The sequence below is a fragment of the Centroberyx affinis genome, unplaced genomic scaffold (assembly GCF_046629955.1).
Source record: "Centroberyx affinis isolate AG114_WGS23_722 - 3 ecotype Tasmania unplaced genomic scaffold, CSIRO-AGI_Caff_v1 ptg002950l_1, whole genome shotgun sequence".
Lineage (NCBI taxonomy): Eukaryota > Metazoa > Chordata > Actinopteri > Beryciformes > Berycidae > Centroberyx > Centroberyx affinis.
Window position 1 is genome coordinate 218,470 of NW_027281065.1, and position 27,746 is coordinate 246,215.

Sequence of the window (27,746 nt, forward strand, 5' to 3'; positions counted from 1 at the left end):
GCACACACATCTTTCCCATGGTATCATTAGTTTACTTATTGATAAGATCAATCCAACATAGTCCCCTATAGATCAAGGTGTAGAGAATGGCAGTAACACTGCTTAGGTTAGAGGTTCAATTCCCACTGGGGCCACCCATGTTAAAATGTATGCACTAATGGTTATGACTAATAAACAGTTTAGTCACTTAGTTATCACACCTCAATGTCTACATAACTGAGTATAAAACAAGTGCTCATCTCGAACTAAACTCTCTCCCTTAGCCCCCTGTCTCCCAGAGAATGTCGTGGCGGAGCTGGAGTGTGATGCCAATGTGTTGACTGTGAGCTGGCAGCAGACTCCAGGCACAGATAACTACACAGCCATGGCCATCAGCAGTGATGGTTACAGCGCCTCCTGTGACTCCATTTCCAACTCCTGCTCCATCCATGGCCTAAAGTGTGGCCAGACTTACGAGGTGGCTGTCAATTCCTCCTCCGTTCACTGCGACATCATTGCTGGCTCTGACTATAAGGTCCAGTCTGGTGGGTGCAACTCTGTCACGTTCATAATTTGATCTTCAAAAATACTATGTTACCAAAACCAACACGGGAACAATGACTTATATGATTATAATGGGCGATCTCCTCTTGTTTCACTCTCCCCTAGCTCCCTGTAAACCTGAGAACACCACTGTTGACCTGAACTGTAGCACCAACGGCATCACGGTAAAATGGGATCACGCCGGCACAGCTCAGAACTACACTGTGAGAGCCACCGCCACCTCGGGTGTTAACTCTACCTGTAGCTCCAGTGAGACCAGCTGTTCCTTCCTGGACCTGAGCTGTGGAGAGAGCTACACTTTCACTGTGATGGGACACACTAATGTGTGCATGAGCGAGATGAGCACCCCTATGGAGCAGCTCACTGGTACACTGAATAAATAAACTCTGACAGCCATTTCTATACATGTGCAGTATTATGTCCATATGAAAACGTGTTATCTGTTGTTTTATGACCTTGAGCTGCTTAAACACATTGCTCATCCTTCTGTCTTGTTCTCTCGCTCTCATTCCCCCATCCTCTCTATCCTATTTTTCCCCATCTCTTTCTTTGAACTGTACTTACTCTCCCTTTCTAGCCCCATGTCCTCCTACCAGTGTGTCAGCCAATCTGGACTGTAGTACAGGTGAAGCCCTGGTCTCCTGGAGTAGTGCTGCTGGAGCCACAGCTTACAGTGTGCATGCACACAGCCAATATGGACACAACTCCTCCTGCAGTAGCGTCGGGACATCATGTAGCCTTAGCGACCTGGTCTGTGGACAGGAATACACTGTTGTTGTGGTGGCAATGCATACCGGCTGCCCTGGCCCTGTCAGTGTCCCTGTAATGCTCACTACAGGTGAGCATAACTTGCACTGTTAATACAGTTTAATATAACCCAAATTCTAAAAATAAAACGAGTCATAGTACATTTCACCTGGATTTCCCTAATTTTGTGTATCTTATGTGTTCTTTTGATACATGTACAGAAGCTTTGCTAAACACTTGGAATTTTAATCACACTGAACATAAATGCACCTGAGATAACATCCCTCTCGTCTTTCTTCCCCCCAGGGCCCTGTGTTCCCATGAATGTGTCTGTCCAGTACAATGTGAGCATTGCCCATGTGCTGTGGGACGCAGCAAGAGGCGCCAGCTCCTACTCTGCTGAGGCTGTGACTGACCAGGGCTTGACAGCCACCTGTAACACCACCGACACCCACTGCTACCTGACCGGCCTGCGGTGTAGTCAGATCTACAACATCACTGTGACAGCACACAACCTGGCCTGCAACAACACTGTGACCTCTCACACCTACCGCCTCATGACAGGTGAGTCACCTGATCAGGAACTGAGGTGGGATTGGATGGAGACTGGAGCTCCCATTACACTGACACTGTCTGTTCCTCATATTTGAGAATAAACTTTCATACTAAGATCTGAGAAAAAACTTGTAGGATGATTGGATGATGATGAAGAATTGACACGGATGGTTTAATGACTTTAAATTACTTTTTCTTATGAGCTCAATAGAATGTGTTACACAAGCTTAAATGTGTGTGTTTTCCTCTCGTTCAGAGCCTTGCCCGCCCACCAACGTTCAGGCCCATGTGATGTGCGAACAACTCGCTGCGACTGTTTCCTGGGAGCTGAGCAACTTTGCTGTGGGCTATGTCGCCTACTTTGATGACTACAATGGCTACTACACTTTCTGTGATGCCACAAGTACAGATTCCAGCTGCAGTGTGTCAGGACTGATGTGTGGCACAATGTACTACATCAGAGTCAAGGCCCTGGGACAGCAGTACAACAGCTCTGACAGCACAGTCATCTCTCTTGCATCAGGTGAGACGGGCACATCTACACAACACATATGGATACGAACACACTACTACCTAGAATGCTAGGACACACAGATATAATATGTTCAAGTGTTTTGATGCCGGTTTGCATCTTAATAATCAAGAAAAGATTTGATACCCGTTGACGTTGTATGAGATATGAGGAGATGCACGTCCCTACACACCTACCAATTGAACTGAAGGACTGAATGCAGGAAGAGCAGTTTCCTCTATTGTTTGGATCAGTGTAAGAGATACCCATAAAAAAGGTTAGAGGAAATGATTATCTCATATACATTAAGTCAAACTCACTTCGACCTGTTTGTGACATTCATGATCAAAATATTAAGGTAACATTGGGGTGGCATCTCTGCTGTTTGCGGATGATGTTGTTCTTTTGGCCTCAAGATCCTCATTGGAGCGGTTTGATGTCAAGTGTGATAGAGTTGGGATGAGGGTCACCACCTCCAAATCCGAGACCATTGCTCTCACCTGGAAAATGTGGCCTGTCCTATTCAGGTGGGGAGGGAACAGTGACCCCAAGTGAAGGAATTCAGATATCCCGGGGTGTTATTCATGTGTGAGGGTAAAGGGATCTTGAGATTGACTTGAGAACTGAGCCACAAAATTAAACTCTCGATTCACCGGTCAGTCTTTGTTCTGAACCCTTACATAGGAGCCACTTGAGGTGGTTTGGGCACCTGATAAGGATGCCCCACATGATAACTCGCTTTGGAGGTACAGGTACATAAAGCTTACTGTTTGCTGCTGCAATTTGGTTTCTGGAATGTTGAGTGGGCTGTTTCAAGCGAGAAGAGTCAGCCATCCCTATGGCCTATGATTGTTGGAAAATTCAGTTTCTGAACTGCTGAGTGGAGTGTTTCAAGGGATGGTCAGCTGACCAATTTGACTATTTTTGTTGAGACCAATATCGAGTTTAGAAATTATTGGGTAATGTTGTGAAGTATGTATAAGCCTAAGTGGGCAGGTACAGGGTCATGCAGGTTGTGTTTAGTGTTAGGAATAGGTGGGAGTTGGGTGGTTCTAGGATAGCATAATTTACTGTTGAGCCTTCTGGAGGTTTCATGGCCTAATTCAACAAAATATCATGTGAAACAACATGTGATGGTCAGTGCCTTCTGTGACATACCTGCGCTCATCCTTTTTCCTCCAACATCCCAGGTTTTTACATAGCTGCTCTCCCAAAATAGCACAACGGATAGTTACATCATATTCTGTGTATTGGTACACTAAATGATAATTAAATATCTATCTAGTGAACAATGACGCTAAGAAGCTCATGCCAGTTAGCAGGCTAATGTATGTGGTTATCATGCCAATAAACCAATTTGATTGGCTACTCTCCTTAGGATGACATCAAGTCCAATCAAGTTAGGGTTTCCCTTACTACTAAAAATGCAACCAAATTCAGTAACCCACTAGTTACCAGATGCTTTGTTTTTTCTAGGCCTCTAATAAGAATTTGACGGCGTAAAATAGGAATAAATATATGCATAGCAAGTTTCTTAGCTTCATTAGTTTCTGTTAAAGAGACTGGATCATTATTAAAAGACATTCTTGCAACTGTAAATATTAGTTATTTGAATTCAGTCATACTCTTCCATTAATTCCACAGGGCCTTGCAAGCCTAGCGGCATTGAGGCTATTATGGACTGTCAAGCAGACTCTGCAACCATATCCTGGCAATCAGCCGTTGGAGCTGTGTCCTACGTTACCAAGCTCACAGCTTCATCAGGCCAGCCCGCCAGCTGTGCCACCAACCACACCAACTGTCAGCTGACTTCTCTGCAGTGTGGAGAGGAATACAATGTCACTGTAAAAGCCCTGGGAGAGACCTGCAACAACACTGCCCAAATGGCAGGACACCTCATGACAGGTGTGTCACTGTATATCTACATGTGTGTGTGTGTGTGTGGGCATTTGTAGTGTGTGAACCTGCCTTTGTGTGTTTGTTTTTTTGGCTGAAGCAGGGATGAGCAACCATGCGCAATGGAAGGCCAAGAGTCTGCAGGTTTTTATTCCAACCAAACACTACACCAACCAATTTCACAGTTAGCAGACCTTCAGCCAGAGCGTGAAATCAGCTGGTCTAGTGATTGGTTGAAAACCTGCATACTCTTGGCTCAATCTCATTTGTTCTTTCAATGTTTTTATAGCATTGCACAACAGTTTGAATTTTAATCACACTGAACATAAATGCACCTGAGATAACACCCCCCCCCCCCCGCAGAGCCCTGTGTTCCCATGAATGTGTCTGCCCACTACAATGTGAGCATTGCCCATGTGCTGTGGGACGCAGCAAGAGGCGCCAGCTCCTACTCTGCTGAGGCTGTGACTGACCAGGGCTTGACAGCCACCTGTAACACCACCGACACCCACTGTTACCTGACCGGCCTGCGGTGTAGTCAGATCTACAACATCACTGTGACAGCACACAACCTGGCCTGCAACAACACTGTGACCTCTGACTCCTACCGCCTCATGACAGGTGAGGTACCTAATCAGGAAGTGAGGTGGGATTGGATGGAGACTGGAGTTCCCATTATGACACTGACACTGTCCATACAGGTTGTTCACTTCCAGGATTGAAGAATAAACTTATTGGATGGTTGAATGATGGTGATAGAGGTTGAATAGGAAGGGATGGTTTAGTGACTTTAAAATAGTTAACTCTGTTCAGGTATGGCTCTGTACAAGTATGGCAGTGTCTTTCTTTCATGCTGAAATGTGTATGTTTTCCTCTCGTTCAGAGCCCTGCCCGCCCACCAAAGTTCAGGCCCATGTGATGTGCGAACAACTCGCTGCAACTGTTTCCTGGGAACTGAGCAACTTTGCTGTGGGTTATGTTGCCTACTTTGACAGCCATAATAGCCACAACACTTTCTGTGCTGCCACAAGTCCAGATACCACCTGTACCGTGTCGGGACTGATGTGTGGCACAATGTACTACATCAGAGTCAAGGCCCTGGGACAGCAGTACAACAGCTCTGACAGCACAGTGATCAATCTCACATCAGGTGAGGACATAGACATGCACACCCACATGTCACAGCAACTGATAACTACAGTGTGTCTACCTTTCTATGGGAGTCCATGTTTAAACTTACTTTTGTTGTTTCCCCAGCTCCGTGCCTCCCCAGCACTCTCCATGTAGAGGTTGATTGTAGCTCTGACAGTGCTGCCACGGTGTCCTGGAATATGACTGATGGGACTGCAGACTTTTCCCTGACGGCCTGGGTCCATGGGAGTCATCAGACCCTGTGTACAACCCAGCAGAACAGCTGTAATGTGACAGGTTTAATGTGTGGGGAAAGGTACAACCTCAGCCTCTCCGCCAGCAACGAGCAGTGCAATGTCACAGCACCAATGAATGCTAACCTCGCCACACGTGAGTTGAGCATTTGCTGTAGATCCTCATAAGTAGCTACTGTTGTTTCTGGGTTTTATTTCTACAAGATTTCATCCTCATCCATCAACACGTCTCCGCAGGTCCTTGTGCCCCTGAGGATTTGGTTGTAGACCTGCAGTGCGGCTCCCAGACAGCAGACTTGTCCTGGCAGGAGAGGTCTGAGGTGGAACTGTACATAGTTAGCGCCATCAAGGAGTCAGGAGGGGAAGTGCAGCAGTGTAACTCTACAGGCTCTACATGTCAGTTCCCTGGTCTGGCCTGTGGAGAAACATACAACTTCACTGCCACAGCACACAGCCAAGGCTGCTCCAGCCAGGCCAGTCCCACCGTAACCATTGAAACAGGTACTGCGGATGTTAAACACTTTTTTATCTGCCTTATTCTTTTGGTAGAATGTGATCATTTCACTATTTGAGGGCAATGGAGTCTAACAGCCCCGTTGTCTTTCTCCCCCATTTCCAATCTTTTTTTTATCCTTTCTCCTGCCAGAGCCATGCCAGCCGGTGGCTGTGTCTGCCCAGGCGCCCTGTCAGAGTGAGACGGTCCACATCTCCTGGCACCAAGCGAGCGGTGCAGTGAAATACCTAATTACAGCCACTGGGAGCCTTGGATACATGGAGGCCTACAATACCACCTACACCCTTCTGTCAGCCGCTCTGCCGTGCGGACAGGACTACAACATCACTGTGCAGGGGCAAGGCAGCCGGTGTGACAGCATCCCCAGCAGCCCTGCCTTCCTCAAAACTAGTATGATCCTACATCATATACTATAACGCACATGCACAATTTCTTTCTGTCTCTTTCAGTGTTCTGTATACATGTTTAACTGTGTGTTCTCGTCCCCCCCTCCATCCCCAGCCCCTTGTATCCCCCGGGACGTGGTGACCTATGTACAATGTGAATTGAACATCGGCTCTGTCAGCTGGGCACCCAGTGATGGTGCTGAAACATACACTGCCGTGGCCACTGGCCGTGATGGCCACACCCACCAGTGTGTCTCCAACACCACCTCCTGCACCTGGGAGGACCTGCACTGTGGTGAGGAGTACACCGTCAAGGTGACAGCAAAGGACGAGAACTGCACCAGCCTACCTAGCAACTGCTCTTTCATCCATATGGGTACGTTATGTGCAAGCGCCTAAATTTACAGAATATTAATAATTGCAGATTTTGTATATATGTATGTGTCAAATGCATTAACTGTGTAATTGCAACCTCAGATAGACCATCAAAATATCTTACTCAATTTCTCCCTCTTCGTCCAGATACCAGCAGCTCATTAGCACCTTCACCCAGAGAGAGAGGGGGGCTTAATCAGTAAAATCAGCTGCTGTAGTTTTTGGTTGGAATGAAACCCTGTATCCTCTTGGGCCTTGATGGCACATGGTTGAAGACCACTGTTTCTAATCTATCAGCCATCTTTGTTTCTTCCAGATCCCTGTGTGCCCCAAAACCTGGTTGGCTCTGTGGACTGTGACATGAAAGTGATCTCTCTGAGCTGGAACGCCAGTGAAGGGGCAAATTTGTACATGGTAGCAGCTGAAGCAGGGAACAGTATGATTGAGCTCACCACTAATGACACCAAAGCCTACTTCTCCGAGTTCACCTGCGGACAAGTCTACAGCCTGACAGTCACGCCTCACAACCAGCACTGCCCTGGCAACTCTAGTGCACCGGCTCACATAGAGACATGTAGGTTATGCACCTCTCATATTCACCTGAAATAAATTCAGAAAGTAGTTTAGTTTAGATTTGTTCAATGGGACAGTTATAAAACATAGAATCAAACAGATAAAAAAATAACAGTGATAAAATGCAATGGTAAAAAACAAAAAGAAGAGTTGCAATTCGCAAAGGTGAGATAAAAACAAAAGAAACAAACAAAACAGCAGAAATGACACAGCTGGATTGGATTACATAATCTAAATGACAACAGATTACCACATGGTGGAAAATGATACACAAACAAGAACCTATAAAATTAATGAAGTAGTAACAGCACCTTTACGAACACTGCAGTTGTTTTTCAGCTCACACAGGACTAAAGTTAATTAGTATGTATGTCTCTCTCTCCCAGGGCCCTGCCCACCTACAGCGGTCGTTGCCTCCCAGGACTGTCTCTCTAGCAATGTCCTGGTAAACTGGCAGGCCAGCAACGGGACAGACTACTACATAGTCACCATGCAGACTGACGACGGCTTATCAAATACCTGTCTGTCCCCCACGAGCGAATGCAGTGTCCCCAGCCTGGCCTGTGGGCAGAACTTCTCTGTTTCAGTCACAGCTTCTAACCAGCAGTGTAACTCCACCTCCAGTGTGCCCACCAACCTGCAGACAGGTGAGGAGGGCAACATGTGCAGTATGTCATTGTAATGAGTAGTTTCATCCAAGCAGTCTGATTAATCAAAGATGCATTTAACCATGATTGAGCCTATAAAACACATTGGTTACTATGCAAACTCTTGTGATAACCAGGCAGCTAGTTTGTATATTATGTATAAATTTCTTCTTTTATTTTTTTTATTGTTACTGTTACATATGTATACTGCTTTGAAGAAAGCTTTTCTGTCCGTCCACATGATGGTAACCATTGTATAAAAACCTTAAAGGAATAGTTCACCCCAAAATTAAAATGACTCATTATCTATTCAATCTCATGTCAGTCGAAGTTTGTAGGACCACCAAACACACAGCGAATCCCCATGGCTCCATCTCAGCCTTCTCCCAAACAGAGTCAGAGTTTGGGAGGTCATCTCTTCACAGCCCCAAAAAAGCATAAATATCTATCAAATTTCTTTGAACAGCACACGCAGCATAATCTAAGTTTTTTGTAGCCAAACGATTGCACTGTGGGTCCAAAAGTTCAAAATTTACCTCATTATTTCCTATATTTTCCACACTCACAATGCTCTGGTTGCACATGCACGCTATAGCAAGTAGGATGTGTGTAATATTGGACTTTTGGACCTACGGGGCAATCATTTGGCTACAGAACACTTGGTGTAGGAGCCAAAATGGGTATTTATGTGTTTACTATTTGTCAAGGCTGCGCATGCTCTTTTTGGTTACTATCACTTCCGGTAATTGACACATGGGTGTGGTTTCACATTTATTTACCTGTTCACTTGTATGGCGGGAGTCTAACAAAGAGGGTGAGTAGGGCTCCGATATTTTCTGTTGACCGTCACGTTATGCTTTAGTTTCTGTTTAATAAACAGTCTGAAACGCATCCGGACTTAAGTATGATTTTGTTTGAACGCGTCACAGTAAAGAGCCTACTTAGCCTCTTAGCGGCCTATTTTCATTGAGTCGCTACAACATAGTCAACAGAAAGTAGCCGCAACCACGACACTACTGGATGGACGGGATTCTGCGTTGATTGATCGCAAGGACGCCTTGGATCTCGGAGTTTGGATGGAATGGAAATGGACACTGTTGGAACATTTGGACTGTTTTCCCCTCTTCGGCGTGGATTGGAGAAGCCACACATGACTGCTGCCACGGTGTAAAATCGCTTCTTGACAGCAGCGCATCACAGCCATCAGAAGCGGTAGGCTTGTTATTGATTCCTTCTGTGTATTTGTTGCAAGTTTGAACACAGTTTGGAAGTGCGGCCGCTTGTCCATTGGGGACTGTTGGTTTTGGCTTGTGTTGTGTGTGTCTGTTTTGCCGAGGTTGGCGCCGGCGGAGGTTTTGTGCTGGTTTGACTGTTTGTAACACTGTGGCTGCCGTACTCTGTTGAGTTGAAAAATCGCATTGCCGACAAGGTTGAGTTGTTGAGCTATTGTGAATGTGGTTTATCTGTGGCTGAGTGTTTTTGATGAATTGTACATGTTGGAAAATGGCAAAATGAGTGACACAAATGAAGTGAATGATGAAATGGAGGAGAGGAGGCCGGTCAAGCTTACAACCAAAGCGTTGGCTTGCAAAATTGAAGCTCTTCAGAAGGAACGTCAATCAAATGTGAAGAAAATTAAAGGGCTCACACAAGAAATTAAAGAGCTTATGGAAAGGGATGAAAATGTAAAGGACGTGCAATTCAAACTGGAGAAATTGATTCAGCTGTATGAAAATGCAAAAGCAGCACATGGGTCAGTTATTGTATTGCTTCCCAAAGAGGAACAGGAAAACCAGAATGACTGGTTTAAACGTGTTACAAAATACAACACAGATTTTACGGAGGATGTGAAACAATGGCTTTTTGAAACTGGAAGGCCCTTTCGGCAGACAGGTCATGTGACTGCAGATTTACCAATGGCTGCAAATTCAGACATTTCTATTTCACCTGAGGAGGCACCTGTCGAATTAAAGGAGAAAGTTCCCCACACGGATGCTCAACATGATATTCCCTCCTTCCAGTCAAACATTAAAGCAGCATCTGACATACAGGATGAAATACAACCAAGTGACAGCATATCAAATGTTGGAAGCAGGAAGGACAAACGAAGTTCTTCTGGCTCAAGCTCCAGAGTTTCAAGTACTACATCTGCACGTGTAAAAGCTGAGGCTGAAGTGGCTGCTCTTATTGTACGACAAAAACTGCTTAAGGATAAACATGCCTTGGAAGAACAGGAGGAGCAGCTAAGGAGGAAAAAAGAGCAGCTGAATCTGGAAACAAACATTGCTGCTACTATGGCCAGAATGAAGGTACTAGGAGCCTCAAAGGGATCCAGTGTTCGAAGTAACTTATCTAAAGTGTTTGATGGTATGGAGTCATATTTTGAGAAAGGACAACAGGAAAAGAAAACACTTAATGTTGAAGCAGATTCTTTTGTACCACAGTTGCAAGCCATGCATGCACATGGACAAATTCTCCCAAAGCACGGTGTTACCAGTCCACAAACACCAATAATAACAACCGCAGACAGAGCTGTAACTCAAATCCAGTCTCTCACCACAGCTCCCTTGACACTCCAGTCAAGCGTCAGAAATCCGGGTGAACATGCACATGTGACATCTCCAGCAACATTACCTGCTTCAAGCAACGGTGAACAGAGCAATATATTCTCGGTCATGGAAAAGCAAAATGAAATCACTGCATTATTAATCCAGCAACAGTGTCTCTCTTCCATGCCCAAGAAGGAGATTCAAGTTTTTGATGGTGACCCACTTCAGTACCAAACATTCATTAAATCCTTTGAACACAGTATTGAAAGCAAGAACAATAACCCCAGAGATTGTCTCTATTATCTGGAACAATACACAAGAGGACAGCCAAGGGAACTTGTAAGGAGTTGCCTACATATGGCCTCGGACAGAGGATTCAGGAAGGCTAAGGCTATACTACAGGAGCATTTTGGCAACGAGCATAAAATTGCTACAGCTTATATGGAGAAGGCTCTTTCATGGTCGTCAATAAAACCGGATGACACAAAATCTCTACAAGCATACACCCTCTTTCTTAAAGGATGTTGTAATGCCATGGAAGATGTCAACTACATGCATGAGCTTGATATGCCTGTTAACATGCTAGTCATCATAAAGAAGTTGCCCTACCGGCTGAGAGATAGATGGAGAACTATGGCCTGTGATTTCCAGGAAAAATACAATCAAAGAGCTACCTTTAAGGATATGGTGGATTTCCTTGAAAGGCAAGTGAGGATTGCAACAGATCCAGTATTTGGAGACATCAGAGACACTCCAACAGTGAGCAAAGATGTAAGGAGGTCCAAGTCACAGTCTCATCCAAGAATAAAAGGAAGTATCTTTGCTACCACTGTGACAGTTGCAGATAAAAAAACTGATAAAGGAACTAAGGAAAAGGAGAGTTTGTCTGCTGTGAAGTGCTGTTTGTTCTGTGGAGGTGGACATGCTTTGGAGATGTGTCTACAGTTGGAAAAGAAGGCACATAGTGAGAAAATCGCTTTCCTAAAGGAAAATGGAGTATGTTTTGGCTGTCTGTGTAGAGGACACATCAGCAAAGACTGCAGAAAGCGACTCAGCTGCAACATATGCAGTCTAAAGCATCCCAGAATGCTGCATATCCACCAAAGAAAGAAGGAAATGGACAAAGAGCAAGCAGAAATAAAGGAAACAGCTGAGGACAGTGCCGTAGCCTCTGTTCAGACAAGTGGTCTTACTGGGGCCGGTGAGGATAACTGCAAACTCTCAATAGTGCCTGTACAAGTTAAGGCCAGGAAGGGGAATGCTACAGTGCATACTTATGCATTTCTCGACCCAGGTAGCACTGCATCATTTTGTACTGTGGGACTGATGAATAAGCTTAATCTTCAGGGAAGAAGATCAAATATTCTATTGAGAACTATGGGTCAAAGGAAGGTCGTTGAAACCAGCATCGTTTCAGGCCTAGAGGTCGCTGGACTGGACAGCAGCGATTTTTGTGATCTCCCAAGCATATACACTCAGAGGACTATGCCTGTGCACAAAGGAAACATCCCACATCAAAATGATATCGATCAGTGGCCTCATTTGAGGAATGTTCATCTACCTGAAATTGACTCTGAGATAGAGTTGCTGATTGGCTCAGATGTACCAAAGGCTCTGGAACCACTAGATGTAATCCGGAGTGTGGGAGACGGACCTTATGCTATCAAAACCATGCTTGGTTGGACGGTTAATGGACCGTTAGGAGGAAAGAATGATGATGCTCAGGAGCAGTCAGCGATAAGTGTCAACAGGATATCAGTTGTGAAACTTGATGAGCTGTGGGAACGGCAGTTCAGGACTGACTTTCCTGAGTGCATCAGGGATGACCAAGAACCTTCAAGAGAAGACCAGCAGTTCTTGGATTTAGTCTCAAAATCTGCCAAACTAGTCGGTGGCCATTATTGCATTGGATTACCTTTAAAAGAAAGGGAAACAAGCATGCCTGACAATAGAGGTGTTGCTGAACAACGTACACTGAACCTAAAGAGAAGATTCAAGAGAGATTCTTCCTTTCATTCGGACTACACCAATTTCATGTCTGACATGATATTTAAAGGTTATGCAGAGAAGGTACCTGATGATGTCTTGGAACGTAGTGATGGCAAAAAATGGTATCTACCACACCATGGGGTTTTGCATCCACAAAAGAAAAAACTCCGAGTGGTGTTTGACTGTGGAGCGACATTTCGGGGAGTTTCACTGAATTCTCAACTCTTACAGGGGCCAGACCTGACCAGTACATTGATAGGAGTCTTGGCTAGATTCCGTAAAGAACCTGTTGTCATCACCGCAGATATTGAAGCAATGTTTCACCAGGTGAAAGTACCAAATGAAGACCGTGACTTGTTACGGTTTCTCTGGTGGCCTGATGGAGACTACAGTCAGAACATGGTGGAATACAGAATGACAGTGCATCTATTTGGAGCAACTTCATCTCCAAGTTGTGCGAACTTTGCCCTTAGAAAATGTGCTGAGGACAATATGAAACAATTTAGCCCTCAAGCTGTAAACACCATCATGAACAACTTCTATGTTGATGACTGCCTCGCTTCAGCAGCTTCAGAGGAAGAGGCAATAGCTCTTTATCAGGAGCTACGAGAGATTTGTTTCAAGGGAGGCTTTCTACTTACCAAGTGGATAAGTAACAGTCGCCATGTGTTGGCTGCCATACCTGAAACAGAGAGAGCAAAAGAAATGAAGAATCTGGATTTGGACCATGACAATCTTCCTGTGGAGAGGGTGTTAGGTGTACAATGGTGTGTTCAGTCTGACGTCTTCAAGTTCAAAATCATCTTGAAAGACCGACCACTCACAAGAAGGGGGATTCTTTCAACAGTCAGTTCGGTATATGATCCCCTAGGAATATTGGCACCAGTAGTCCTGACTGCCAAGAAGATCCTGCAAGATTTGTGTAGGAAAAAGCTCGGTTGGGATGATACGGTACCAGACTCCATTGTACAGGAATGGATGAGTTGGATTCAGGAACTTCATAAGCTGGAAGGCTTCAAGGTTGACAGATGCTTCATACCCACAAACTTTGGAACGGTGACATCTGCTCAACTACATCATTTTGCTGATGCATGTGAGGATGGTTACGGAACTGTTAGTTACTTGTTACTGCATAACAACCATGGCCAGGCACATTGTGTATTTGTGATGGGAAAGGCAAGAGTGGCTCCATTAAAGCCAGCCACCATCCCTCGAATGGAGTTGACTGCTGCTACCATGGCGAGCAGAATGGACACAATGTGGAGAAAAGAGCTGCAGATGGAACTAGCAGACTCCATATTTTGGACCGATAGCACCTCTGTGCTCAAATACATCAACAATAAGACCACAAGGTTCCGAACTTTTGTGGCCAACAGAGTTTCTGAAATTGCCAAAGTATCACATGCATTACAGTGGAAATATGTTAACACAGTTAACAATCCAGCAGACATGGCTTCTCGAGGTTTGACAGTCAAATCTTTTCTAAAGAAAGAAATATGGATGTCCGGGCCTCAGTTTCTTCTTTGTCCTCAGGAAGAATGGCCTCAAAATCCTGATGGATTGGAAAAAATCTCACCAAAGGACTCTGAAGTCAGGAGCATAACTGTAAATGCTGCTCAGATAATGTCTGAAGAAGTGGATCCAATAACCCGCTTAATCCATTACTTCTCATCCTGGACTCGTTTGAGAAGGGCAGTAGCATGGATGCTCAGACTTAAACAACTGCTTCTGTATCATAGCAGAAAGAGGAAACAAGCAAGTGGTGTTCTCGCTCAGCTTCATCCAGATAACATCCATCAGAGAGATCTGCCACAAAAGGAGACAGGAAATCTTGAGACTCAGGAAAACAGTGGTCTCACAGTTGAAGAGCTGGCTAATGCGGAGACGGAGATAATCTGCTTTTGCCAGAAGAAGAGATTTGCAGATGAAATCTCAAGTCTGAGGAAAGGAATGAATGTTAAGAGGACTAGCCACATTCATAAACTCAACCCCATTCTGAAAAATGATGTATTAAGAGTTGGTGGGCGACTTAGCAGAGCAGCAATGCCAGAAGAGATGAAACATCCTGTCATACTGGCCAAAGATTTTCACATTTCTGATCTGATTCTTCGACATGTTCATGAAGATGTGGGTCATGGTGGTCGCAACCATATATTGTCCAAACTACGCCAAAAATATTGGATTCCTGGTGCCACTGTGTCAATCAGAAGAATTGTGTCGAAATGTGTTGTTTGTCGGCGTATAAATGCTACTCCTGGACAACAGCAGATGGCAGATTTGCCCCTGGATAGAGTCTCTCCTGACGAACCTCCCTTCACATATGTTGGAGTCGATTATTTTGGACCCTTTGGAGTGAAGCGTGGAAGGAGTGTTGTGAAGCGCTATGGTGTTATTTTCACTTGTTTAGCTGTAAGAGCAATTCACATCGAAGTGGCATCATCACTTGACACAGACTCCTTCATCAATGCCCTTCGGCGTTTTACAGCCAGACGTGGTCAAGTGAAAGAACTACGATCTGACAATGGCACCAATTTTGTGGGAGCTCAGCGTGAGTTGAAGGAGGCGATTGAAAGCTGGAATCAAGGTCAGATCCATAACACACTGCTCCAGAAAGGAATCAATTGGATCTTCCATCCCCCTGCTGGCTCACACCATGGAGGTGTATGGGAAAGATTAATTAGATCAGTGCGAAAGATTCTCAATTCCACCCTCAATGTGCAAAGTCTTGACGAGGAGGGTCTCCACACAGTTTTATGTGAAGCTGAGGCTATCCTCAACAGTCGTCCAATCACCAAGGCTTCTACAGATCCAAATGACCTTGAAGCACTTACCCCGAACCACCTTCTACTTCTTAAGACTACGCCATCCCTGCCACCAGGACAGTTTCTGAAGGAAGACATATACGCTCGCCGCAGGTGGAGGCAAGTTCAGTATATGTCGGATTTATTCTGGAAAAGATGGATTAAAGAATATCTACCCCAACTTCAGGAACGACAAAAATGGTCTAACATCAGACGCAACTTCACACCAGGAGACATCGTGATCATCATGGATGATTCAGCGCCTCGAAACTCCTGGCTAACTGGAAAAATTGTTGAGACCATTCCGGACAAAAAGGGACTTGTACGTCATGTTCGGATCAAGACCAAGACCGGCTTTCTGAACAGACCCATCAACAAAGTCTGCCTTCTACTGGAGGCAGAGGATCTTTGACAAGTCCAAACTGACTTTATTTGTTGTTTTTTGACCTTGCCCCTTGCCCACTGCACACATTCTACAGACTACAGACTTTACTTATCCAGAGCGGTGGTAAAGATCGCTCTTTTAAGACTGTGATAACGAACTCTTGCCATCTGAATAATGAAGAAAGAAGATCTACATAATATTGAAATATACTGTGTTTGATTGTTGTTTATAATTGTGTAATTATTATTTTGAGATATAATAATTAGGGGCCGGTATTGTAGGAGCCAAAATGGGTATTTATGTGTTTACTATTTGTCAAGGCTGCGCATGCTCTTTTTGGTTACTATCACTTCCGGTAATTGACACATGGGTGTGGTTTCACATTTATTTACCTGTTCACTTGTATGGCGGGAGTCTAACAAAGAGGGTGAGTAGGGCTCCGATATTTTCTGTTGACCGTCACGTTATGCTTTAGTTTCTGTTTAATAAACAGTCTGAAACGCATCCGGACTTAAGTATGATTTTGTTTGAACGCGTCACAGTAAAGAGCCTACTTAGCCTCTTAGCGGCCTATTTTCATTGAAACACTTGGATTATGCTGCACAAGCTGTTTGGAGAAATCTGATGGACATTTTATGCTTTTTTGGGGGCTCTGAAAGGATGGCCCCATTAACTATGGAACTATGGGGCATAACTCGCTGTGTGTTTGATGGTCCTACAAAATTCAAAGGACTTTTCCTTTAATGACCTTGAGAATGTTCTTTACTGTATTTCATCACTGCTGTACCAACAATCACAGGTATTATTGCTATATTTCACCTCAACATTGTGATTACGTTTGATTACACCAAGTAATAATTAACCCTTCTTGTCTGTCTCCTACCTGCAGTGCCATGTGTTCCCACTAATGTCTCAGTGGTGACGGACTGCGCCAACAATACCGCTGTTGTGTCCTGGTCTGCCAGCCAGGGGGCGGTACAGTACTCTGTCTCTGCCTACAGTAGTCAGGGCAACGTCACCTGCCAGAGCTCGGACCTCCACTGTAGCCTCACCAGCCTCACCTGTGGCAGCCGCTACACTGTTCAGGTGGTGGCTGTGGATGACAGCTGCTCTAGCACCCCCAGCCAGGCTCTCACATTCAACTCAGGTACACACACACACACACACACACACACACACACACACACACACACTCTAATATGTATATTACTAGATATACACTCATGTACTCTATATACCGCACACTATCAACTTTAAATTCTTAGTTGAGTAATCAAATGATCCCCTTTGTTCCCAGCCCCCTGCCCACCCCAGAATGTGAACGCCCAGGTCAACTGTTTGTCGGACGTCATGATGATTTCCTGGGATCCCAACACAGATGCCGAGTACTTTTTGGTTTCAGCAGTGGCGGAAAGTGGAGGCAGCTATTCATGTAACGCCACAAGTACTTCATGTTCCATCAGCAGCCTGGCTTGTGGAAAGACCCTCACTGTGGGAGTCACGGCTGTCAGGGGCGGCTGCCACAGCCAACTCAGTCAAACTCTTACCGTCTTATCAGGTACAGTATAAAACTATGGGTAAAGTCTATGGAGGACAAAATGTGACACTTTTGGTAATGGTTAGGAAGCTTGGTTCATTATGTCACGTTTTGTCTTCCGTAGCAATCATGATTCCACTGAAATACACTGTGAAATTTCTGTTTTTGAATGTTTTTCATTATTCCCAGATAGTAAGACACGATTTAGAGCCTACGTGTCCAAACCCTGAATCCAGTCACTGAATTCCCTTTCGTGTGTATTCTCCAGCTCCCTGCCAGCCCCAGGGGATTAGGGGCAACATCGACTGTGTGACCGATTCAGCCTGGATATCATGGAACGCCACCTCAGGGGCGGAGAGCTACACTGTGACGGCTTTAGGCGGAGAAGACTACAGAGCCAACTGTACCACTTCCACCAACACTACCTGTGAGGTGGAAGACCTGGCCTGTGGCGTCCTTTATAACTTCACTGTTACTGCTACCAACAGCCAGTGTGACAGTCTGCCCAGTGCCACCATTGAGTTACAGACAGGTAACAGCACTGCTTAGAACTGAGTTCAGCCCTAGTGGTAGTGAGAAATAAATACTCGGACCATGACTAAAACCACACTGCGTACATACTGCAGTGTTCACTAATAAATGTATTTTCCCCCAGCCCCCTGTTCCCTCTCCAGTATCACAGCATTCTCTCAGTGCCACAACTCCTCCATCCTTGTCGACTGGGAACTGATGGAGGGCGGCGAGGGAAACACTGTGTACATCGCCACAGCAGAAGCTAGTGACCGTACCTACCTGTCCTGTAACAGCACCGACACCAGCTGCTACCTCCAGGGAGCGCGATGTGGTCTCCGCTACACCATCAGCGTAGCCCCGTCGCCGGACCAGTGCAGCGATCTGAGAAGTCCGCCTTACAGGATTAGCACGGGTACATAGAGAGTTCTGTTTTGGTATTCTGTGATGCATTACATCTTCTAAAATATTAGCTCAGAGGGACAGCATTGTGTAGATTACCACAAAATACTGTTACCCTAACCATCACCCAGGCTTTTAAGATAAGATAAAACCTTTTACTCACACATAACTAATCCTGACCTCCTCTCTCTTGCTCTTCACAGAGCCTTGTCCACCCAGGGACCTGATGGTAAATGACGTGACCTGTGAAGCCCGCAGTGCACAGGTGTCCTGGAGCCCCTCTCTGGGGGCTGAGACCTACCATGTCGTCGCTAGGGGTGAAGATGGACATGTACATCAATGCAACACCAGCTACAGCAACTGCACCCTGTCCGAGCTCCATTGTGGCCAGCACTATACAGTATATGTGACTGCCAGCCATGAGAACTGTTCCAGCAAGGCCAGTCAAAATGTCACCCTCAACACAGGTATTTGTCTTAAAGATAATGTACTTACCACTGCGTATATGCATGAGATATACACTGACAGACACTGGATATGAGGCACATTCACCTAACATGACTAAATAGTACCAATTTCAGCACTTTGCTAAGAAAAACAAACTTAAAACCTAGCAATCTTCCTTCCCTCCAGGTCCCTGCCAGCCGGCCAATCTCTCAGTCATGTCCCACTGTGCCAATCAGTCTGCAGTGCTGTCATGGTCACCCAGCAAGAACGCTGTGGATTACTTTGGCTGTGCCCAGGCTGAGGATGGCGACATGCTGTACTGTAGCAGCACAGAAACCACCTGTACCATCGAGGGTCTCGAGTGTGGAACCAATTACAACTTCTCCGTCCAGGCTTCAGATGGGACATGCAACAGCTCCTTCAGTGACCCGGTGCTGACTGGAGCAGGTATAGGATTTTGTTGTTATGCATGATACTTCTCAAAGACTCGCAAGGAACATCCAATAATGCTATCATAGAGGGCTGATACAGAATTATGTTTGCCCTGGACTGTGAAAGATCTATAAGTATAGCTTATCAGGCCTCACATTACGCCTGCTTGCTGCCTTTAAAACCAACTAATACATTAACTCTCCCTCTCTCTCCCTTAGCTCCCTGTCCTCCAGACAGTTTGCAGGTGCAGCTGCTGCCCATGCAGATGGAGAACCAGGTGTTGCTCTTCAGCTGGACAGAGGTCACCTGTACAGACATCCAATACCAGCTGAGGTTGACAGGGAGTCTCCTAGGAGACAGCCAGGCCCAATTCGAGCTCTCTTCCTATTGGACAAGCATGACGTTCTATGAGATACCCCTCCCCTGCAGTTCATCCTACCTCGCCACAGTGGAGAGCAAGAGCCCTGCTGGTGCCAGCGGCCCCTCCATGGCTATCAGTGGAACTACAGGTACACTGAGGACTCAGGAACCATAACTATTGTCATCATAGGTTTCACTCTTCCCACTCTTATCTCCCCATGTACAGTATAGACAGTTCTACAATTCAATACTAAATCAACAACAAAAATGGTCTTATGTATGGGTCCCTGGGCAGAGGTGGAAAGTAACTAAGTACATTTACTCAAGTACTGTACTTAAGTACAATTTTGAGGTACTGGCACTTTTCCATTTTGTGAGACTTTATACTTTTACTCCACTACATTTCATAGGGAAACATTGTACTTTTTACTCCACTACATTTATCTGTAGGCTGTAGTTATTGCAATAAGCAGAATAAGGTTTTACATGCAGAAGATCCGATAAGCTCATAAAATATGTTGCATTGTAAGAATTTAAACTCCCCAACAGTATATGGAGTAGTAACTAACCGTAACACTCCAATTCTCCCTCCCCCAGCTCCTTGCCCACCATCAGGAGTGACGTACAGTGGTAACAGCTCCTTTGCCACTGTTTCATGGAATGCGTCTGTGTTTGCCACCACATACACGGTGTATGACAGCCGTGTTTCGCCCCGGGCCCAGGTGTGCAGCACAGCAGAGCTGTCCTGCTCTCGGTCCAACATCTCTGCCAGTGGCCTGGTGGTCACAGCCAGCAACACAGCTGGGGAAAGTGAAGCAAGCAGCGTCATGAATGGTAGGAACTGGTGTGCGTGTGTGGGTGTGGGTGTGTGTGTGTGTGTGTGTGAGGAGGTTGCTGTATAGTAGACAATCAGATGCATTTAAGTGTGATAAATGCATACATTCATAGAAAGCATTGACTTGAACAGGAGTAATGCTGTATTGTACTGTTGAAATAAAAAAGACAGAATATTATATTGTTTAAACAAACTACCTAATTTATCTAATGCTCATTCTCTACAGTGGTGACACGCAGGAAGAGAGAGCTCAGTGAAGAAGAAAATGGTGAGTTATGGTATTAGTAAAAACATATTTTATGAAAATGACATGATAGTATATCACTACTCAAACTATCTGTAGATATTTTTGCTCAACCACTTATTGTTGATTTTAAAATATTCATACACAGATTGAACTGTTACACAAACTGTGTATTTTTAGAAGGGGTATGACAGGGTTATGATTATTTTTGTCATGTAACAGTAAATATTAGTAGTCAAAGCCTTCAATGCAGCCTTTTATCACAACTACTATTTTAAAGCTAAATGAAAGGGATATTTTCCAAAGAGACACTAACCTTTCATGCAATCCCCTAAGACTCAACTTCCTCCATCTGTATCAGACACAAACGTTCTGAATCAGCCAGGCCTAATTCACAAATCTGGCCTTTTTTTCCCCACAGGAGGCCTCTCAGTTCCCATGGTGCAGGTCACCGTGGAAACGTCAACAGTCATCCTAGTCGAGTGGACTCCAGTAGACGACGCCACCCAGTACAGCCTGGTTGTCAGGCAGGAGGCCAGCTCCCACAAGCCTCAGGTACTGACTGTGATCGGGCTGAGCACCATTCTCCCTGACCTCGACCCAGACACGACCTACTGCCTGTCAGTGTCGGCCAGGAGCTCAACCTCTACTGGGCCCTACTCAGGGCCTGTGTGTGTGCAAACACAGGATCCAGATGTGGAGAAGACCTCTGAAAACTAAGCCAGCGGTCTGTGGATGTCTCGCAACTAGAATGTGACGGTCTTGCCGCTGTACAGCAGTATCAAAGCGGCAGCCCTTTTTAATAGCTATTAAAATTTCAAAGCCAAATCGAAGAACAAATCCTCTGTTCCAGTTGTTAATACACAAGGATGACTTTAGATCTGGTGGAATATTGGAAGGGGCGAGGGTTGTTCAGGATACTTCTGTTGGTTTGCCATAACCTGCACAGGTATCTGTAGTATTTGCAGGTTGTATAAGGAAAAACTGGAATTGTAGGACTGTTGCAATAGTCTAGCCACTGATAACACAACTACAGGGTATTCATATATTTGACAATATCCTCATCTGAAGTTAGGCGTAGGTGTCTTCCAGGTGAAGAATTTCTAACTTCCTCCGTTTGTGAAAAAAACTTTTCATGAAATTGTTCATTGTTTGCTGTTGGGTAAGAGGTTCAAATATTTTTTGTTATTTTTTCATACTTTTTTCCTTTTTATTCACTTTTGTAAATGTTATAGCTGTCTTAAAAAGTAATATATAAGGCAGTGTTTTACAACTACAGAGAATGTTTACTTTTTGCCATTACAAATGTATATTTAATATGGAAAATATTCTCAAATAAAGTTTGAATAAAACTATCAAAGGTCATTGGTGCATTTTTCAGATTTTTCTATTCCAGCAGAGTCCATTCAGTCATTCATCTCAGTATGTTATCTTGAAAGAATTGTACAAAACCAAGCTTTCTGTCAGCAGTTATTTTTGGATTCTTCTGGCTCTCGTGGACGCTTACACCGGCTTAGAAGATCGTGCATCTCTCAGAAAAAAGCTTGGGTTTATAGATTTTTTTCAATATAACATACTGACACCTGTATGATTACACTGTGAGCGTTTAGTTTTGCAAAATTTGTATGATAGTTTTCAAAGACTGTTGCGTATGCCCCTAGGTTTCTACTGCAGTAGAGTAGGAGGGGCGGCTATGGTAGGGATCATGACGGAAAACATGTTATTTGGGCCCAGGGTTCAAAATACCGAACTATTCCTTTAACATACAGATCACTTTCTGTTGGGAACATTGGCATTATTTTGTACTTCCGGATGTCGCTGCTCTCATGAAAGTAAAGAACAAACTGATGTGTCCTTCAGTACAAGTGTTTTATTAGAAAACAAAATGCAACAGAGCAATAACCCAAACACAGCACAAGCAGGGCTCAGTGTGTGGTAAAAATTCCCCTTTGCAGACTGCCCTTGAGGATTAAAACATTCTCAGACCCATTATGTACAAAGCCATATAACGTCCTGGGAGAAAAAGAATGAACCATAGAAAATTAAAATGCCATACTTTTCAAATCTCAGGTGAAGACTAACAATGGTCTAAAGGGGAGTGAGAAAGTCAGAAAAAGATAAACATAAAGCAACATTACATTGGCCAAAGAAGACAATTCCCGATGTTTGTCGTGCTAACATTTCTTCTCTTCAGCACGTGACAGACTAGACAATCAAGTAGAAAAAGAGAAAGAAAAGAAACACAGGAGTAGAAGTTGGTATTGCTCTAAGGGGACATTTTCTCGATGCTCTGGCTCCTTCTGCGTTCATGTTTACCGCAGTCGTTACTGGACTCTCTCTGACGATGGCTCTTCTCTTTGCTATGACTACGTTTGTGAGAACGCTGTTCTCCATCTCGGTCCCTGTCCCTCTCCCTGCTGTGGCTGCGCTCCCTTTTCCTGCTCTTCTCCTCTCCTCCCTCTGTTCTACCGCTTTTGTGCCTCCTCTCCCTGCTTCTACTCCTGCTGGAGCGTTTGGCCTTCCTCTCCTCCCTGTGCCTCTCCCTGTCATCTTTGTGTCTCCTCTCGTCGGTCTCTCCCCTGCTCTTCTTATCCCTGGACCTCTCCCTGTCGCTGCCCCTGTCTTTGTGATGATCCCTGTCCTTCCTCCTGCTCTTGTCCTCACCCCCATCCCTCTCTTTGTCTCTACGTTCGCTCCTTCGTTCCCGGCTGCCGCTGCGACTTCTTCGACGCTCTCGCCGGTCTTGATTCCTGTCTGCGCTGCGGGACCGCCGTCTCTCCCTGTCTCCTCGTTCCCCTCTCTCCCTCTCTCTGTCTCTATCTCTGTCCCGGTCCCTGCCCTCTCTCTCCTTCCTCTGCCGGTCACGCTCCCTCTCCAGCTCACGGTCAAAGCTGGGGCCGTGGCGGTCCCGTTCACGGTGGTGGCTCCTGCTCCTTGACCGTTTAGGGGATCTTCTGGGGCTTGGTGTCCGTCTGGGGCTCCTGGCAAAAAGGGTATTATTAGCTACAATTTACTAGAAACCTTAACAGTCTGAAAAGGTGTAGGTTGTATACAAGACCATCTGAGGATAAGAATCAGAATCATTTAATGCACTACCTGGAGCGGCGGCGTTCCCCTGGCCTCGCTGCCTCTGCCCCTGTGAACGTGGCTGCTGCCGCCGCCGCCGCCTCCTCCTCCTCCTGCGGCTCCTTCTGAGGAATCTTCCGAGGCCGGGCCTTCATCTGCTGGTCGATCATCTTCTGCACAGGCACTGGGATACGAGGGAACAGGGTGGAGAACCACTCCAACTTGGTCAGGAAGGAGCGCAGCATCTCTCCAATGGTCATCATACAGCCGCCTCCTGCCTTTACATCTAGCTCCTAGAGACAATGGGTGGGGAAGAGCCGTGCAAACATAATTAGCACACACAGGCAAGGCAAACCTATTTGCTTTTATAATCAATGCTTGCCTTAGATCAAAAAGTAATTTGTGATGACCAAGTACTGAACCTTCACCTCTGTTCATCTAGCTTAATCTCTCAAATATCAAATGTGCCTGGCTTTAATTCTGCTGATTCTAAATAGAGGAAAAGTATAAAAATGACAAAAAAAAAGTGTGCCTCATCTAAACTGTCTGGCGGTCCCAGGAGTCTGTATTTACAAAGTGAGCTCCACCAATCAAGCAAAAATTATTCATGTTTAAAACATTCAGTAAGATCTTTCCCCCTTTCCTCCACATCTTCAGTTTAAAATATATATAGCATATTCTCAAAGTGATTCCATCCTGTAATTTAAAACCAGAAATGAAGGAAGGGAGAGCAGTATCTAAGAACACTGAGACGCATCTTCATTGTGTCAAAGGGACAAGGAGAGAGAAGCCTTGGCTTCTTTCTTCAATCTCTCTTCAGCAAAATGAACTATTCAGGCCAGTATGTGGAAAAATAATTGCCCACAGTGTAAGCACAGATCGGAGCAGGTAGGTAAGTGCACACCAGTTGAACAGTAATCAACTTCATATGGTAGAGAACAGCCGCTTTGCACTCACACACGCAAACCAACAGTGCTGAGATACAATATCCAATTCACCTGCTGCACAATGGGCATCTAAAGAAAAGAACAGGGAAATTAACCAGTTGGGTAGGATGTCATAAGATCAGTTCAAATATATTGCAACAGAACATGAAAGAAGGCCTGGTTGCACAGCCTGGGAGTCAGATTATTTTTTATTATATATAAAGAAAACATAACAGGCTCATGTCACAAAATGTGAGATGTGTTATATTGTGTCTGTGGGCTGTGTACTGATGCTCCAATTGGCATTTATTTGAAATATTGTTTTGTGCAACAAGTCCTGATAAAATCTTGTGAAAAAAAACAGAGGGCATGCCTTGAGATCACATTAGACTAAAAGATTTACTCTGAATCATATATACTTACCCTGATAATAACCAGCAGCACAGCAGTGAGCAAGTAACCTAGCTACTCAAGTTTAGAGGACAAAACTGGGGACAATTAAGCCAAATGAAGGCAAAGGTGAAAAATCAGCTATGAGCATCACAACGGGGGGGGGAAACGGGCAGATTGTAAACATGTGTCATGTGACTACTGCGTATTTACTGAAGAGAAAGAAACATTAAATTATTACCCGTGGTGACATACCTCCTCATCATCCAGGAAGCCATCATACCATTCCACCAAATCGGGGGGGGGCTGGGTGTATCTGTTTCAAAACAAAAAACAGCAAAAGACAGCACAATGTCAGCACCCCAATGAATGAACCGGTTTGCATGTGCCACTTATTTCAAATACGATAGCAGGAGCTTCCACTGTGATTCAAGACCTCTTCAAGTGACACTTTTTAATGAGCTTTTGAATAAAAGCTGGGATGCAACTTAGGAGGAAAGTGTCCCTAAACACATATAGACCTGCAGGAGGAGCAACTAAAACATTACAATTAAATTTTCCATTACTAAGTATAACATGGCCATTATCATCTGTTAATTTGTTAAGCTTTATTAAAATGTATTTGATATTTAAAGCCTTGCACTAAGATTATATTTTGCATAAAATGTTAATTTTTTGAACCTGCAGTAATGTGACATTCTGAAAACACTGACATCTTTTAAAATGGGCACGTAATTCAACCATTAAAACAAAGTGACCTTATCAACAACTGCAAAATAGCTTTTAAAGTACAAAATCTTTGCATTTCTCATGACAATCTACTCCCATCACAAAAGCATCATACCTTATATACATGAAGCCAAGTGCTCTGATGTAGGGAGAGTCTGTGTGAGTGATCAGACCCATCACCTGTTTGCGGGTCAGCTTGAGGGTAAACAGTTTGTACAGAAGACAAAAAGCAGTCGACACAATACCACCAGTCCCGACTCCACGCACCTGACAAGGATGAAGACAAGATAATCATTTGTTAGCCACCTCACAAGCACATGAATTGCAGCTAGGCTGTAATTAATGGCAGACCATTTGTTGATGACAATACTTGAGGACCTCAGTGTCCTAATTACAGTTGAAATAGGCAATTTATCCCTACTTGGAAATTACACAAGTGATCTGGCCTTGGCTACCATACTTTGTTTTGAAACATCAAGACAGGGCTTAAGATAGATAGTCATGTTTTTATGTGTTACTTGAAAGAGAAAAACGCGGGGAAGACAAAAAGCACGTACTTCTAACTTACCCCTCCGCACATTCCAGTTTGGCCCGCAGTCTTTCTGCTTCCTTTTTCCCATGGTTCAACGTGAGTCACCTGTGTGGACGGAGAGAGTCTCATTAGCTAGCTTGAGACATCTGGCTGCACGGCCCAACCACAATTGTCACTATCCACACCAAACAACGTGAAGACTGTTTATCTCCCTGACAACATCTTGCATAACTTTTGTGCTTTTTGTGAAATTATCAGACTATTGAGGGCGATCGCCAACCGAAATGCCAATCCATCGATAGCCTAAACCTCCTCTAACAACCTAGCGATCTCAAGCTACAAACAGGACGTTACTTCAAATAATGCTGGACAACTCAAATCTAAGTTAATTTCATTTAGCCATAGCTAACGTGCGATAACTCAGACTGTTTTATAATAGCCTTACTAACTTAAGCCAACCTTGTTAGGTTAAGCTAACATTAGCACTCATAAAATTGTGTGCTGTACTACGCAAATATCCCTACTCGTTGAATTCCTTTCCGATAATTAACGTTAGGTAACTACGGCTATCTGGTCACCATTACCGAATTAGCTTAGCTATTCACCGAATGCAGCCAACGTGCTAACAATTAGCTTGTTTTAGCATTTGGGTTGAGGTTAACGTTATCTAGCTAGCGTGTTAGCATTAGCCAAGAAGATATGTTACCTTGAAATAGATTTCGTCCACGACTTCATGGTAGGTTTTTAGTTCATACAGCTGAACTTTGAAATATGGAGAGGATAGCACATTGGTGAGAATCATAGGGTTTAGGTTCATAGTCTTTTCGTTACCCCATAGGGGCAATACATTTCCATGTTTTCCTGGTGCAGGCTTGCTAACGGCCTGTGCTTGTTGCTGGTTCCCGACGTTAGCCATAATGGCTGAATCCCACGCCGCTAACCTTAGTTTCCACAGTAAGTGTATTTTCGATTAGAACCCCATCAATATCCAATGTTAAATCTTCGATCGTTAACCGTTTCGGCGGTTTCTGAAGATGTGGAGGTAAATTAACGGCGACAACTTCCCGCCGTCGTTATAAAGTGCAGTAACGAAGTAGGACCGTCCACAACGGTGGTGCAGTGCACTAGCCGCTGCTGAACGTAACTTGAGCGTCATTCAACCGCAACAGCACGTAAACCTCACGTAAACTAACGTAAACCAACGTCAACTGCCGGGGCCAGTCATGTTCAGTCGTTTTGAAAACAAAAGCTGGCATTTACGTACATACGGTTTAAATTGTATTTGTCAACACAAAAAACAAATATATACCTGCAGCATATACCCTGCGAATGTATAATGAAACATACAAATTTTAGTATATGTAAAAACAGCTAATAAATGCATTTGTCATTAATTATTAATTTTATTTGCTTTTCACACCGACATCCTCAGTGGAATTTTATTTTGAAAGGTACATGTGCTTTGCCTGCATAACCGGAA

At 44.6% G+C, this 27,746-nt stretch overlaps 1 protein-coding gene across 2 annotated transcripts; it reads right to left on the minus strand.

The window, feature by feature from the left end:
- Nucleotides 1-22,480: 22,480 nt before the first annotated feature.
- On the minus strand, nucleotides 22,481-27,376 carry LOC139658675 (pre-mRNA-splicing factor 38B-like). 2 transcript variants are annotated; one of them, XM_071536827.1, is made up of 6 exons: nucleotides 26,973-27,376; nucleotides 26,303-26,371; nucleotides 25,850-26,001; nucleotides 25,261-25,321; nucleotides 23,720-23,982; nucleotides 22,481-23,604 (listed from the first exon to the last, which is right to left on the minus strand). In XM_071536827.1, exons 1-6 carry the CDS (start codon nucleotides 27,180-27,182, stop codon nucleotides 22,890-22,892), a joined length of 1,470 nt encoding a protein of 489 aa, XP_071392928.1. In that variant the 5' UTR covers nucleotides 27,183-27,376; the 3' UTR covers nucleotides 22,481-22,889. The 2 variants fall into 2 exon arrangements, with proteins under 2 accessions (XP_071392928.1, XP_071392929.1); XM_071536828.1 differs by having other exon boundaries at nucleotides 26,292-26,371; nucleotides 26,973-27,112.
- Nucleotides 27,377-27,746: the final 370 nt, after the last annotated feature.